General features: G+C 48.8%; 1 protein-coding gene across 3 annotated transcripts in view; it reads right to left on the minus strand.

Moving 5' to 3' along the window:
• The window catches only part of HTT (huntingtin), a 103669-nt gene extending 87140 nt beyond the window's left edge, over positions 1–16529 (minus strand). The window contains exons 1-10 of one of the 3 annotated variants that reach the window (XR_015744160.1): positions 16315–16493; positions 14344–14427; positions 12265–12385; positions 10515–10574; positions 9037–9116; positions 7655–7793; positions 7034–7175; positions 3490–3668; positions 2379–2583; positions 1849–1896 (exon numbers count right to left, since the gene is read on the minus strand). Coding sequence is in view for 2 of the 3 variants with exons in the window: in XM_087936518.1 (XP_087792644.1) it covers positions 1849–1896; positions 2379–2583; positions 3490–3668; positions 7034–7175; positions 7655–7793; positions 9037–9116; positions 10515–10574; positions 12265–12385; positions 14344–14427; positions 16315–16463 (1207 nt within the window). In the remaining variant the exon portion in view is untranslated. Of the gene's footprint in view, positions 1–1848; positions 1897–2378; positions 2584–3489; positions 3669–7033; positions 7176–7654; positions 7794–9036; positions 9117–10514; positions 10575–12264; positions 12386–14343; positions 14428–16314 lie in introns of all 3 variants that reach the window. The other 2 variants (XM_087936518.1, XM_087936519.1) reach the window with 2 other exon arrangements.
• Between the last annotated feature and the right edge of the window lie 84 nt (positions 16530–16613).

Below are 16613 nucleotides of genomic sequence, written 5' to 3' on the forward strand. Positions count from 1 at the left end.
TATGCTCCCGGTTTGGCCCGGTTCAGCCGAACCGGTAGTAAAAATAACTACCGGTCCGATGATTAGCTGAGAGGATAAAACAAGCGACAAGCGACTCCTAACTTTTCATTTCTTCATCCTCTCAGCTGATTGGCGCGTGCATGTGTGTCAGGGATGCGTGCGCAAACGCGCGATCACCCATCGGACCGGTAGCGAACAAGGTAGGAACCCACTGGTTTAAATGGTTTTAAATAAAGGGCAGGCAGGCCATTCCGCAGAGAAAGGGGGCTGTCCAAATGATGGATTTCTCGGATCAGGCCTCGTGTGACTTAGGATAATTAAGGGATTCTCTCAAACTATGGGTATACTACGGCACAATTACGCAGAACTCAAGAGACTGCCTGGCTCACAAAACAGAGCACTCTTCAAACAGCTATTCAGCGTTGCTGCTTCTTGAAAAATAGAGATTGCGCGCTTGAGTGTGCGATGTTAATACAATGAAGCGAGTGCATTGGAGCCTGAAAGGAAACATGAGGGAAACTAAACAAGATTCAGGTATGTTTGACTCTAAAAAGGGACTCACATCAGGAATGATCCCTGCTTGTCTCGTGGAACGCCAAAGAGGCAGACGGTCAGCAGGGCAAAGCGGAATGGGACAACGCGCCAGGGTCCATTTGCCATGGCCAACTTGACCAAGGGACAACTCGCCGTAGCCAACTCACCACTGGACATTAGCCATAGCACTTAAGATTTATATATCGCTCGCAGTGCTTTACGGCCCGCTCTCAGCAGTTTACAGAGTCAGCCTCTTGCCCCCAATCATCTGGCTCCTCATTTTACCGACCTCAGAAGGACGGAAGGCTGAATCAACCTCGAGCCGGTCAGGATTGAACTGCTGGCAGTTGGCAGAGTTAGCCCTGCAATACTTAGCAACAACAACGTTGGGCTCAATTGTGATCATAAATCAAGAACTACCTGTATCTATACCTCAATTTTTATCTCCATCGCCATCTTTCTCTCTCTCACTACCTACCTGTTTATAATTTAGTTTTGACACAATATAGTTAAAAGTTCCCCTCCTTGCACATCCGTGCTAGTCATTTCCGGCTCTAGGGGCCGTTGCTCATCTCTGTTACAAAGTCGAAGAGCCAGCACTGTCCAAAGACGTCTCCGTGGTCATGTGGCCGGCATGACTAAACACCTTCAAAGGTGCACAGAATGCGGTTCCCGTCCCACCAAAGGGTTCCCTATTTTTCTACTTGCATTGTTTATGTTCTTTCAAACTGCTAGGTTGGTAGAAGCTGGGACAAGAAATGGGAGCTCACTCCGTGACGTGGCGCTAGGGATTCGAACCGCCAAACTGCTGACCTTTCTGATCGACAAGCTCAGCAACTTAGCCACTGAGCTACCACATTCCAGACACAACATAGCAATGCATTATTAGGGAAATGCCACAAAAATTCAAATCAAAGGAAATACAATTCACTCAAAAGCAGCCTTTTTTTTAAAGAAAAAAAAAGGAATGTACTTTGTTGAAACAAAGTTTTGCATTAAAAGGAGTATTCTAATCTTTTAGACATTTAACCAAATCAATTCATTTTGATTGCTTATGTGCCATCAACTACTGATTATTTGCAACCCCATCGGTAGGACTTCATTATGATACCTTCTATAATTTTAACAAGAGCAAAAAGCAAAGAATGAAACATAAACTATGATTCTTTTAAAGATCAGCAATAATATATGACAAAAGGAGAGAAAAAAAAGAATGAAGGACCAAGAACCAACCAACCAAAGTTGTCCAAGTCAAAGTAACGAAAATAGATAGCAAAATAGAAGACCGGGCACAGATTTCATAGATATAATCACCTTTTTGTTTTCTGGCAAAAACAGGGCTGCAGGAAGACCCACTTCCAGCTGCAAATTACAGAAAGAAATCAAGGAAGAGATAAAACTAAACATTAAAAAAGAAATCATAACAATCTCTGAGAAAAGCAGCAACAGTGAATTTGAAGTCAAGCTTTTAAAGGAATTGTTTTCAGCAAAATGACTAATTTGGAAAATCAGTTGCTTTGTCTCCCGTCGAGCGCAAATCAATTCCTTTTTCTCAGCAATCGAAAAGGGGAAAAAAAATATGAAAAAGTCAATTTTGTAAGATACCATCAATTAGAGAAATAAAGACTTTATTCCAATGTGATGCAAATTTTAGCATGCAGAGAAATAAAATCGCTTAGAAAGGAAATACCTAAAGCAATGCCGGAAAAAAATCCACAAAAGCCATTTTAAATCTTTTGAAGCGTTCTGCTTTCCGCAGTGGAACTCTTCAGGGGAAAAAAAGTGCATGTTGCATTTCTTGCGGGTCTCCCCTGTTTCCAACCGGTAGGAAAACACTTGCTTACCTATCAGTTCCACAATGCTGTCGCTCCGGCCGCGGCTCACCATCTCATCTTTGGCTGCACAGGCATGCAAAAGCCCCCCACGCATCGTGAGGGCCAAGAGCAGGTTGGGGGGAGGCGTCCTGAGGAGCTGCTGCAACAATTCCAGGGATCCGGTCACCACGTTGTGGTCCCGGTGCTGAGTGTAATGGAGGCTCAGTTCGTACACCTGGAACGGGGAGGGAGCACAGTCGAGATTCCCACGTTAGCAGCCCTCCGTGACCTGCACTGGAAACATTTCCCTATATTTGGGGAAGGGGAGGGGGCTGAGAAACCCCCACTTGCAGCAGCACTGCAAGAGAATAATTAATAGGAATCGCAATAAGACTTATATGCCACTTCACAGTGCTTTGCAGCCCTCTTTAAGCGGTTTTACAGTGTCAGCCTCTTGACCCCAACAACCTGGGTCCTCATTTGACCCACCTTGGAAGGACAGAAGGCTTGAGTCAAGGATTGAACTTCTGGCAATGAGCAGAGTTAGCCTGCAATACTGCATTCTTAACCACTACGCCACCATGCTCTTAGATAGAGTTGGATGGATGAATGGATGCAGATAGATAGATAGCAATAGCCCTTAGACTTATATACCACTTCACAGTGCTTTCCAGTCCTCTCCAAGAGGTTTACAGGGTCAGCCTCTTGCTCCCCCCCCCCCCAACAATCTGGGTCCTCATTTGACCAATCTCAGAAGGACGGAAGGCTGAATCAACCATGAGCCAGTCAGAATCAAACTCCTGGCAGTCGGCAGAATCAGCCTGTAATATTGCATACTAACCCCTGTGCCACCGTGGGTCATGGACGGACGGATAGATAGAAGGACAGAAGGAAAGGCACTGGCCTTTCTAGCACTTAGACTTATATGCTGCTTCAGAGTGCCCTATGGCTGCTCTAAGAGGTTTATAGAGTCAGCTCTTGCTCCCCCAACTATCTGGGTTTTACCCATCTTGGAAGGACGGAAGGCTGAGACAACCTTGAGACAGTCAGGATCGAACTGCTGGCAGTGAGCAGAGTCAGCCTGCAATACCACCTTCTAACCACTCTGCCACGGTGGGGGGGCTCTTGAGCGAATCGATACCTGTATGAGTTGATCCAAGGAAGGCGAAATCTCGGTTTCTTTCTGGATCACCCCAAAGCTGCCCTTCAGGCTGGTGTCCTTCACCTCCTGCTGCAGCAACGGGATCAGGTACCTCAAGGTGAGCAGCACCCCAAGAATCAAGACACTGGGATGCTCTTCTTCCTTGGGACACAACAGCCCTGTGAAGATGATTGGAACAACTGAAAAAAAAAAACCAAGGCTGCTCTCCAGCCCCTCGCAAGGCCCGCTAACCTCCCCTACCCCGGATCCAGGGAACTCCAGTGATGGGATTCAACCGGTATAACAACCAGTTTGGTGAGCGTGCGATTCGCATGCGTGCAAAGCATCTGCAACCCACCCACCCCCGCCCCTTTTCAGCTCTAAAACTCACCTTCTACTGCAGCCCCGCGAGCACAACAGCTGATTTGCGCGGCAATTTGCTATGTCGTGCGAATCAGCTGTGTTGCAAAACACAGAAATGTAGAACAGGCTAGAGCCGTGATGGCATTACTGCTGGCACACGAGCCCTACCCTAGAGCAGGTCTGCTGCACTTGTGTGCACCACTCGACAGCTAATTGTTGGGTATCAGGCGCACATGTGTGTGTGGGGGCATGGGAAATGCACGTGCATGTGTAGAGACGCATGGCACACTGGGGGGGTGTCGTTGGTGCATGCGCAGATGTGTGGCACGCACGGGGGTGTTGCACGCGTATGCGCAGCCCCCCCCTGCCCCGCACACATTGCCTTCTGAGTGCTGGCACGCAAGTGTGCATGCAATTATCAGCACAGGAGCCCAAAAAGGTTAGCCACCCCTGGACTAGGGCACAGGCAGATGGCTGGGGCCAACTGATTGCCGGCATTACCGGTTCGTTTGAACTGGGACAAACCGGTAGTAGCCCGTCCCTGGCGGAACTCCCTTGTCAGTCCCCAGGTACCCCACTTTTCAGCAGCAGATATCTATACGCAAGTCCTGTGAACGTAGCTGCAGCCCACAGTGGTCCTTTAGAGTGGGAGTCTCCAACCTTGGCAACTTTAAGACTTGTGGACTTCAACTCCCAGCAAAGCTGCTTCAGAGCAGGAGTTGCCAACCTTTTGGACCTCACGGACCTCACGGACCACCAAACTCCCTAATTTTAAATCCCAGGGACCACTAATGTGAATTTTGACTGACGGTGGCTTGCTGACGTTGGTGGGAGAGAAAGAGATCTGATTTACCCTCCCTGTCACCCTCTTTCACACCCACACCCACACAAACACAGAGGCAGGGGTGGGATTCAAATTTTTTAACAACCGGTTCTGTGGGCATGGCCTAATTTGTGGGTGTGGCTTGGTGGTCATGTGAATGGCTGGGCATGGCTTGTATGTAAATATTATAAATATTTATGTAAATATTGAATTTTTTTATAAAAAAGAGCAACTTTTACCCAAAATCAGGCAAAGCAGGAAGGTAGATTGAGTTGCTCACAGAATCACAGGTTCACTCAGAGATCTATCTTTCTGCCATCAGCTACCTGAGTCTGTCACATAAAATTTGCTAGCAAATAAACTCACAAAATTAACTCACAACACACCATGTATGTAAATATTGATTTTTTTTTATTAAAAAAAGAGCAACTTTTACCTAAAATCAGGCAAAGAGATTGAGTTGCTCACAGAATCACTGATTCATTCAGAGAACTGTGTTTCTGCCATCGGCTACCTGAGTCTGCACTGCTTCAGTCCTAAGGAAGGTTCAGCTCTGCTTAAAAGCAGAGTTGCAGATCTAAAGATTAGCTAGAAAGCAAGAAATCCAATGGTTTCCTGCTTTCTAGCTAATCTAAATCTCCCGGCACAGCAGAACAGCTGATGGTAAGGGAAAAAAAAGAAAACTTAGCAACTTAGCAGGCAAGTTTGCCAGGTAAGGAGTGAGCGGGCGGGGAAGGTTCCCGCGGGCCACATAGGCAGCGCAGCCTTGTGTTCCCGCACAGACTGGATTAATTGCTTTGGGGGGAGTGCTTTGGGGGTGACATTTCTCTGCGGACAACCAAAGTTTCCGGTTGGCGACCACTGCTTTAGAGCACACCAGCCATCCAGAGAGCCCAGTGAAGCAGGGAATTCTGGAAGAGCCAGTGGGTGATGGGAGATAGTTCCTTTCACCTCTGTGTGTGTGTGTGTGTGTGTGTGTGTGTGTGTGTGTTTTTAAAAACCCTGGTATCTGGCTGGTCGGTTTGTTTTTGCCCAGTGCACACCCCTGCCAAGATTTACTGATTAATGGGCACACAAGACACACCCCGTTGCTTAAATATGCTTGTCCGAGAGAGTATATTTCTGCACCTTGCCTGACTGGCTGACTTTTTGGTCTTGTTTTTAAAGGCCCGGGGGGGGGGCGGGTGGGGGGGAAGAGTGCTCAAAAGAAAAGAAAGTAGAAACTCCTTTCACTGGCAAAAAAAAAATCAGCTGCAACCTGCGAACCATTTTTTCTGAACAAGGCAGAGATCGTTTTCCCACAAATGCAGCTCTTTATTTAGAATTTTTACACCAGCTAGATTTGCCAAATGCCCCAAAGAGGGGATGATTCCATATTTCTATGGTAAGTTATAGAGGGTAACTTTGAGTCAATCCTGAAACTTGGGAGTTGCCCGGGCAAACCCGTTTCTTGCAGATTTCTCAAAAGTAGTTTACCATTGCCTCTTTCCTAGGGCTAAGAGTCAATGGCTGGATCAAGGACACCCAATGGGCCTGGTGCCTCAAAGGCAGGACTGGAACTCCCAGTTTCCCCATCGCTAGCCAGGTGCCTTAAGTACCACATCAAGCTGGCTCTTGGGTTATAGTAACGGAGGTGAAGACGTTAAAGTTTAGCGAAAGAATCATGCCGAAGAACAATTTCCCCCACCGTGGAATCAAGTGTCTCAACAAGCGACATTTGGACGTCTTCTAATGTTAATAATTGACACATTCGGTTTAAAGTGAGGCAAATGTCAGGCTTCCGTGTTTGAAGTCACCAATATTTATATGGCTTCTGTTGTTTCTTAGCCTTTGCTCCTTCTTTTTCAGAGTTATCACCTGTCAACCCCATAAAAGGCTCAAGAAAGTCACTTTTATGGCAGGTATTTCTTTAGAAATATATATGCAAAGAATGGGGCGGGGGTATAGTTGAAAGAGGGAGAGGGGGAGAGGGAAGGGCGGGAGAGAGAGGGAGGGAGGGGGAAAAGGAAGGAGAGAGAGAAAGGAGGGAAAGAGAGAGAAAGGAAGGAGAGAGGCTGAGAGGGAGGGGGAAAGGAGAGAGAGAGGGGGAGAGAGGAGGGAGGGAGAGGGAGAAAGGAGGGAGGGGGAGAGAGAAGGAAGAGAGAAGGAAGAGAGGGAGAAACAGAAGGGAGAAACAGAAGGGAAGGAGGGAGAGAAGGGAGGGAGGGTGAGGGGGAGAGATAGAAAAGGGAAGGAGAAGGGAGGGAGGGAGAGAAGGGAGGGACAAAGAGGAAGGACGGAGGGGGAGAGAGAGAGAGAGGGAGGGAGAACAATAAAGATCCAGCAAAGCTAAAGCAGGATGATCAATTAAGACCTTACCTAGCAATACTTGAAGCAACCGAGTGTAAAAATACTGTGTCCTTCGTGAATGCTGGCAGATGCTCACTGTGGCCGCGGCCGCCGTCCGACGGATGGTTGGAGAATTGGAGTTAAGGTTACCTATGAAAGCTTTTAATAAAACCTAAAGGGAAAAGAAAATCAGTCGAAGTGTTTCTGTGCCAACCTAAGTTTCCTTTTTCCAAAGTCTGGAATCCCCACACGGTCCGTTATGGATGCAGGTAAGTGCAGGGTGCGCGTTGAGGCTCAGGGAGGGCGAAAAACGGGCCTCCCGGAAGTCCAGAAATGGGCCCGTTTCCAGCTTGCCGTGAGAGCCTCCGGAGCCTGAGGCCATTTTCACCTTCCTGGAGGCTCGAGAAAAGCCTCGGGAGTCCGGGGAGGGCAAGAAATAGGAAGTCCAAAAATGGGCCCATTTCCGGCTTCCAGAAAGCCTCCGGAGCCTGGGGGAGGGCAAAAAGGGCCTCCCTCCCACCGTGATACAGGAGACCGACTAGGCTACACCCACCATGGCCACACCTGCTCAGCCACTGGGCAGAGAACCCCTTGTTAAAAAGATTTTAAGCCCACCCATGGCGTTCAATGTGTAAAAAAAACCATGTTTACTTTGATGTCGCTGTCGTTGGCGAAGTTGCCAAAAGCCGCCATGATTTTGGGCATCGCCGCCGCCAGGGTCTCTTGCACGGATTCTTCGGGCCGCCGGCTGACCCGGGTTAAGCAGGGCAGGAGGTTCACAAAATATGGCCTGCACCAAGAGACAGCAACAAGGACCACTTAAAGGGAAGAAAGTCCGTGTTTGTGACTTGGTACATGGCACCAAATAGGCCGGAAAGGCCCAGGAGAAAACGCAAACCGGAAAGGGTGACCTGCCCCCAGGCCTAACTTAACAGAACAGAGTAACAAGAGTTGGAAGGGACCTTGGAGGTCTTCTAGTCCAGCCCCCTGCTCAAGGCAGGAAAACCTACACCACTTCAGATAAATGGCTATCCAATCTCTTCTTAAAAACTTCCAGTGTTGGAGCATTTTCAACTTCTGGAGGCCAGTTGTTCCACTGATCAATTGTTGTAACTGTCAGGAAATTTCTCTTTAGTTCTGAGTTGCTTCTCTCCTTGATTAGTTCCCATCCGTTGCTTCTTGTGCTGCCTTCTGGGGCCTTGGAGAATATGTTGAGACCTCCCTGTTCCTTGGGGCAGCCTTTTAGATAAGGGAACACTGCTATCAGGGGTGGGATTCAGCTGGTTTGAGCCGGTTCAAGCGAACCGGATGTTAAATTTACATCTGGTTTCGCCCAACCGGTAGTTGAAACAACCGGCTGGCCCTACCTACGCCTCCCCTCCCCGGAATCTCCATCCGGCCCATTTTTGGATACAGGCTAAGTGCAGGATCCGAGCAGAGGCTCTGGGAGGGGAAGAAACGGGCAGAAGCGGAAATTCTGGAAGTCCGGAAACGGGACTCTTTCCCGCTTCCGGAGGGCCTCCAAAACCTGGGGAAAGGCTGTTTTTGCTCTCCCGGAGGCCCGAGGGAAGCCTCCGAACTCTGGAAGTTCTGATAGGCCACGGCCACCATGGCCACACCCACCCAACAACCGGGCAGAGAACCGGTTGCTGGGATTTTTGAATCCCACCCATGACTGCTATTCTGTCTCCCCTGGTTCCTTGTTTATTGCATTAAACAAGGCCTACCCAATTCCAGCAACTGTTCTTTTATGTTTTAGCTTCCAGTGCCTTAAGACCTATTAAAGGGAATATACAGAGATCTATCTTCCCAGCAAGGAGGATAATGTAGTAGAGGAAATTACTAGCATCAAATGCCAGGCCAAGTTGTGTGACAGCATGCAACAGTCGGCTAGGCAGATGGGAGGCCGGCCAGCCAGGTGACAGTCCAACTCCTAGTAACATACGAGTAACAACCCAAACCACAGGACCTCAAAGCTGCTTGGCTAGAATCTCCCCCCAGTCAGCTTCTTGCTCTCAAGGAGACCATCCCACCTGCATTTCTGAGGTCTAACCAGGTGTGCCAGTTCAGCAAATCTCCATAGAGCAGCTCGCAAACTCCGGGAAGCACCGTTCTGCAAAACACAATGGACAACAGACTCACCTGTCAGTGACAAGGTAGGGCAACCTGTGCTGACTTTTACAGAATTTCTTCACGCAAAATAAACCTATAGCGAAGTAATACTTTACTGGAGCTGGAAGCAACAATGCAGCCTGATTTCAAACGCCCAAATATTCTTCTTGAAAACTCTAGATCTGTGACGGCAAACCTGTGGCACGTGTGCTGAAACTGGCACGCAGAGCCATTTCTGCCAGCACGCGAGCTGTCACCTGGAACAGACTCATTGTGCATGTGCACGCGCCCCCTTAGCCAATTGTCGAGTATCTGCTGCGCATGTGCAGAGGGGGAGGTGCACATGTGGGAGATGCGTGCGCATGTGCAGGGGGAGGTGCGCGGGAGGGGTCACATGCGCATGGAGGGGCGTGCGTGTTTTTAGCACACCACGACAAAACGATTAGCCATCATTGCTCTAGATCTAGAGATCTGTCGTGCCCCTGGTGGAGACTGACTCCGAGGGAGAGGAGGAACAGCCGACAGGGAGTGGGAGTGTGGCTCCGGAGGTTGTGGGGGAAACTGGGGAAGGGCAGAGCCCGGCTGGGCAGTCAGAGGAGGACCCAGGCCCACCCCTTCTCCATCCTAGGGCATGCAGGGAGGAGAGGATAAGGGAGAAACATGGTCTACTCAGGAGGAGAGGGCTTTGATCTTCTTCATGGGCTGCAGCTGTGACAACTGGATAAGAGGACAGACATGTGTACGGACGAGTGCTGGAAACAAAGCTTGGAAACAAAGCTTATGGTTCCTCTCTAAGTTTGGTGTCCTTCCCATTGTGTGTTCTTTTATCTGTGGACGTCCTCCAGCCCTTATCTTGCCTGGTTTGTGTTGCTTTTTTTCTTCTTCTTGTAACTGTTTGTGTGGGAGTTGTTTTGTCTTCCATCAAGGATATTCAGTGCTTGGAAGCAAAGTGAAGGAATAAAAGGGGCTTCACCTGTTTTCTGTTACTGTGTTTGTTTTGTACCCTACCATCACAAGTTCTCAAAGCGACATTAAGGGTCCCTCTATGACAGCAAATGAATATTTTTTTTGAAATTCTCAATTTTGATTTTTCATGCAGCAAATCTTGACAAATATTGTAAGCCGGTCCTAAGACCAAACTGTTTCAAAACCGCCATTCTAAGGCAGCGTTTCGCAACTTTTCGTCACTGTTAAGATGTACGGAGTTCAACTCCCGGCATTCCTCAAGCAGTCTACCAGCCTGCATTTTGCAGCCATCCCATTAGCCTCCCAATTCTCTCCCCTCAAACAAAGTGTTCATGGCTCATGATAACGAGTTGTGATCCCAAATTCCTGTGGAAAACTTTTATACATGCAAACAAAACTCTACACAGACAATGTTGTGTCAGAAAGAACTCACTTTTTTAATCTCTTTGTAGAGTTCCAGTTGTAACCTAGGAAGACTAGAATCCATCAACGCCTAGAATGGAATCAAGCGTACATATTAACGATGCATGCACTATTCCAACATTATGGACTAAATTACATTTATTTATTATAATGGTTCTTTAGCCCCTGAATAGCAAACTGTAGAGAGGATTCTGATATCTAGTGTTTCTTATCTCTACTTTTATTCAACAGCACTAATCTATATATACATAAAAGCGAAAGACCCCTCACGCATCATCACAAAATCTCCAGAACCGGAAAGCCTACAAACTTGACATTTGGCATGTATGTTCCTCTTGGCTTCTAGGGACGTACTAAGAAAGGATTTTTCCAAATGACCACCAAAGCATTAGTATTTCCTATATTATTACTATTAACACGCTTTGATACTAAGGGGTTCTACTCCCCCTCCCCACCTGAAAAGAAATCGCTTCGAAATGCAAAACACAAGCAGAGAAGAGGATTTTCAGTTTCAGTTTTAATTTCAACAGCACCAAGCAGCTTTAGCACAGAACAGTTGAGCAAAGCCACGCCTAGGCTCCTTGCTGTCTCTTTCTTGCTCACACAGCAAATACTTTTTCCATTTCCAAACAGCCCTCAACTCTCTCACACACTGACAGGATGCTAGCCAGATGAATACCGATGGATGCTGATAGGCAGAATGTTTTTCTCCTTATTTTCCTCCCCCAGAACTAAGCCCGATCACATAGTTTCGTTAGCGAAGCACGGGTATAGAGCTAGTAAATTACTACAAAGGACCGAAAGAATGTCTAGGTCAGGGGTATATGTCTTGGCAACTTCAGACTTGTGGACTTCAACTCCCAGAATTCCTCAGCCAGCCTTGACCTATTAGCAAAGCTCTCCTGGCAATAGACTTCCATGAATCTAACCTCTAATTGTTTTGAAATTCAGCACAACTTCATTTTAAGACATGTAACTTCAAACCTTCCATGCCTGGGAATTACAGGTAGTTCTCTATTTACAACCATTCAGTGACTGTTCAAAGTTATAACATCAGTTTTTTCAGCCCTCAAAGGTCTGTTTTTCTGAATTTAATGCATATTTCTAAGTCATAATATACCATCTTCCCCACAAAAATAAGACCGTCTTATATATATTTTGCCACCAAAAAAGGCGCCAGGTCTTATTTTCAGGGGATGTCATCCACTGACTAACCTCACTTGTGTGCGTTGCCTCTGGGCTCCGTTTCCCTGTCAGAGGCCTTCAGGAACTTCTTCTTCTGTGGCCGGCAAGGCTTTCCTGAAGGCCTCTGCAGCCGATAACAGAGGTCTGGATCGACTCAGAGCTTTGTTATTGCCTCCAGAGGCCTTCAGGGAAGCCTTGCCAGCCTTGCCGTCTCCAAAGGAAATGGGCCGGCCAGGCAGGTGTTGGGGTGTGCGAGGCCTGGCTTCAGCTGTCCAAAGGTAAGTAGTAGGGCAGCTCCACCCCCACATCCCCACCCTAACTTAATTTTTACCCTTCCACTCTGGAGTAGGTGTGATCTTAATTAGGGCTTATTTGGGGGGTAGGGCTTATATTGGGCACATATGTAAAAATCAACCTAAGTCTTTCTTTCAGGGTAGGTCATATTTTTGGGGAAACAGGGTATATCAAGAGAGTAACTACTTTCAGCCATCCCAGAGCAGTTTTTTCAGCCACTCAAGGTCTGTTTTTCTGAATTCAATCCCTATTTCTAGCTCATTAAAAAAAATACCACTTACTTTGATCACTTTATTGAGACATTCATCGGAGACCATTCTGACATCAGATTCTGCATCATCGCTACAGAGGAGGAATAGTTCCATGGCGATCCCCAGCAGTTTTGGGAACTCTGGAGAATTTCTGAAACACAGGTCCCACATCCAGTTAGGAAACAAACCCCAACCTCATTCGCTCACACAGTTTCAATGGCAAAATGGGGAGAACAAACTATGGTCTTGTTTGGTTTAGAGCCGTAAGGAAAAGGGAGCTTTGCAGTTCTAGCAAGCTGCACGGATCTCCTGTTTGGATAACATTGTTGTGGCCTGCCAGTGGAGCTGGTGACAGGCTTGGACAATGAGGTGGTTGGGGAGGAACGTGGGCCAGTTCTGGAATTTGGGGAAGGCTCTGACGAGGGCTCTGCATCAGAGGCAGAGATGGGGCCGGGGCCAGCTGGAAGTTATCAGCTGCCTTCGGAATCTGAGATCAGTGGGGAAGAAGAACAGCTGGAGCCTGTTCCCAGTGTGTGCATGCACAGAGCTGCCAGAAGAAGGGAACAGTTAAGAAACAAGAGTCGACTTGGGAGTAAGGGCACAGGTGGGCAGTGAATGGCCCCTCCCATAGGGAATAAAGAGGAGTGAAAGGGGAGTGGGGTTTTGCGGGAGACAATTAGTTCAATTCATTAGGGTGAAGATCTGTTCCTGACTTCTTGCCAAGTAATTGCTGCTACAAAGTAGCGTTTGGAAGCTATCGGCCTGGCCATTCTCCAGGGCTGATAAAGGTCTGTAGTTGTGAAATCTCATGAAAGACTGTTGGCCAGAACTTTGCTGGAGAGGAATTCCTTTTAACCTAAATAAAAGGGGGTTTATGGGGACGAGTAGTTGGCTTTGTGCTTTTGGGAAGCCTTAGGTCAGAATATCCACAGCCACGAGAGGGATACGTAACGTTAATCACAAGCAGCTCAAAAAAAGCCCTTTTACAGTCCCATGAGGCTTTCGGGGAGAACATGTCCCCTGCCTGACGTTGCTAGACCTCCCAACTCAAGAGAATTCTCTGCTGAATGGGAAGCCATCGAGCAGATCTTCCACCCTTGGTTTAGAAAATGAGAAACGGCATGCATCAAACTTTTCCTTTTAATGCATGCTGCCTCTTTCTCCGATATTCCTGTCAGGTACCTAATTGTGATGACCCAGAGTATAACACAAAGGTAACAAAATCCAAAACGTAAATAAACGTCCTTTAATGCCTCCAACTTGGCCCCACTGTCCAATAATTCTCAGTTGGAGATAAAACTTATTCAAAAATAGTCTTCAAAAGAAAGCAATACAGTCCGAACTTAATGAGCAGATAGAGGTGAAATAAAAACCCAAAACAAACTAGAGTGAAGGAATTTCCACAATGGAACAGGATAAGTAATTACCAAATTCAAGGAGATAACAAGGCATAGTCTGTTGGAAGGACACCAACCAAGATAACTTCAGCCCAGAATAAAACACGCTTTGCTTCTGGCAACGCTGTGTTTTAACCAGCTCTCTTATATACTATTCTCCCCAGCTGCAACTAATGAGGGGGATCATGGCCGCTTCCTCTCCCATAAACCAAGTTGTTGCCTTCTCCATTCCTTCCTGTGCTTCCTAGGATGCAGAGGGGATAGGCCTGGCTCTTCCTCTGACTGCCCAGCCGGCGTCGCTCTTCCCTTCATGCACACTTGGCACAGACTTCTTGGGAACCTCCTTGTTGCTGCTGCCAGCCCCCACAATCTCTGAAGGCAGCAGTCCACTCCCTAATGGTCCTGGCCCCTCATCTGAGTCCTCGCTCTCCTCAGCTGTCTGCACCTGCTGCCGGCTAACCATAACAGCATCCGCATGTAAATCATGTGACCACAGAGATAAATCGGTCATGCGTGTGAAAAATGGATGCTGTGAAGGTCGTAACTGCGAAAAACAGTCACAGGTCCCATTTTTTAGGGCCGTCATGACTTCGAATGGTCACTAAACGAACTCTTGTAAGACAAGGACTACCTGTACCGTATATCCATTTTTTTAAAAACACACCCCCGCCCCCCAGTTTTAAGTAACGGAGTTCAGGGAAGGCTCGATTACCTTAAACTCGGAGCCACGATGTTTTCACATATTGTTAGGCAATGATTCACCCGATCTTTCTTGGACGTGGACAGCTCCTTCTTTCTAAAATGAAAGGCACAACCATTAAATTAGGCCTGCATCTTGTGTTCTTGTTCTCTAGCCATAAACCCACTGCTTTGGCTCAGTCAGCTTGCTTTTGGCAACTGCCTGGAGGAGGAATGAAACTTTGGACTTGCTCCAGCCTGCTCAGAAATGGAAGAAAGTGTATCAGTCTGTGGCTGCCAATATGCAAACATTGCACATATAAATCAACTAGCTGGATATTTATGCTTCGCTACGAAACTATGTGGTCGGGCTTAGTTTTTTGGAGAGGAAAATAAGGGGGCGGGGGGGAATTCTACCTCTGCCTACCAGCATCCATCGGTATTTATCTGGCTAGTGTCCTGTCAGTGGGTGAGAGAGTTGAGGGCTGCTTGGAAACTGAAGCAGTATTTGCTGTGTGAGCAAGGAGACAGCAAGGAGCCTGGGTGTGGCTTAGCTCAACTGTTCGGTACTAAAGCTGCTTGGTGCTGTGAAACTGAAACTCCTCTCCTCTGCTTGTGTTTTGCATTTGGAAGAGATTTCTTTTTTCAGGTGGGGAGGGGGAGTAGAACTCCTTAGCATCACAGCGTGTTAATAATAATAATATAGGAAATACTAATGCTCTAATGGTCACTTCGAAAAATCCTTTCTTAGTGAGCCCCTAGAAGCCAAGAGGAGCAAACCTGCCAAATGTCAAGTTTGTAGGCTTCACGGTTCTGGAGATTTTGTGATGATGTGTGAGTGGTATTTCACTTTTATATACATATAGAAGAAGATGGGAAGAGGGTAGAGGAGGAGTGGGAGAGGGAGGAGGAGCAGGGGGAATGAAACAGGACATTATGGAAAATTTGAAATAATCAGAGACTTTAATCCTTTCTTAAAACAGTTGCCTAAAATTGGATTTAGCTTAGAAATCAACCTACACTTATCCATTGCTGTGGCCTTTAAATCTACCAGCCGATTAAGGGGGAATACATTTTGCGGGATAGCCAGCTTGTCAATAACCGTCATCTCCTGAACTAGCCACGATGTGGATGCACACAAAGAAGCCCTTCCTTGGGTCAGACTGTCAATCATTACTCTTCTCATATCAAGGAGCTCACAGCTTGGGACAGACAAGCAGGTCTTGGAGGCATATCCAACCTCCAACTCAAGGGGAAATGACCTGTGGGAGACTGGAGTCTGAGCCCCCCCCCTTAGGGGATTAGCCCTGTGGGGGGGCAGCCTGGGGGAGGTCTGAGCACCTTCCTTGTGGGGGGAGGCAGCTGGAAGGGTCTGAGACCCCTCCTTGGGGATTAGCCCTGCATTGGCGGGGGCAGCCAGGTCTGAGCACCCTCCTCCTAGGGAATTAGCCCTGGCTGGTGGGAAGGAGGCAGCCGGGGTGTGTATGTGAGCCCCCCCCTATGGAAGTAATCCTGCCGGGGGGGCAATCAGGGGGCTCCGAGCTCTCCTCCTAGGGGATTAGCCCTACCTGGGGGCAGCAAGTGTGGTCTGAGTACCCTACTTCTGGGGGGCAGCTTGGGGGATCTGAGCCCCCTCTCCTTGGGGAATAGCCCTGTGGGGGGCAGGCAGGTCTGAGCAGCCCTTCTAGGGGATTAGCACTGCTGGTGGGGAGGGTAGCCAGGCCTGAGCCCCCTCTTCCTGGGGGGCAGCTGGGGGGATCTGAGCCCCCTCCTTGGGGATTAGCCTTGCCGGGGGCTCCCAGGTCTGAGCCCCCTCCTTCTGGGGGGCAGCTGGGGGGATCTAAGCCCTCCCTTCTACAGGATTAGCCCTGCCTGGGGTGGGGGAAGGACAGGCGGGGCCCCGGGCCTGCCTCTGGCCCGGGGGGCTCTTCCCGGGACACCCCCGACTTGCTGCCCTCCCCTCCCCTGGTCAGGCCCCGGGGGCATCTGGGGGCTCCCCACTCACGGGCGGGCGGGCGGCTCCTCGGGCGCAGGGCCGGCAGCGGGGCTGGGCTGTGTAGCCGGTGGCGGCGGCGGCGGCGGCGGCGCCGGCGGCAGCAGCTGCTGCTGCTGGAAGGAACGCAGCGCCTCGAAGGCCCGCATCAGCTTCTCCATGGCGGAGCGCGGGAAGGGGGCGGGGCTCTTCCTCCGCAGGCCCAACCCTGGGCCCCGCCTCCCCGAGGCGCGTGACGGGAGCCCTTCCAGCGGGAGGAAGCCCCGCCTCTTAGGGGCGGGGCCTCTCCCTCTCCGGGGGTTCCTCGTTGG

The sequence above is a fragment of the Pseudonaja textilis genome, chromosome 6 (genome assembly GCF_049901715.1).
Source record: "Pseudonaja textilis isolate UNSWEBS1 chromosome 6, rPseTex1.2, whole genome shotgun sequence".
In the NCBI taxonomy this organism is placed as follows: Eukaryota; Metazoa; Chordata; class Lepidosauria; order Squamata; family Elapidae; genus Pseudonaja; species Pseudonaja textilis.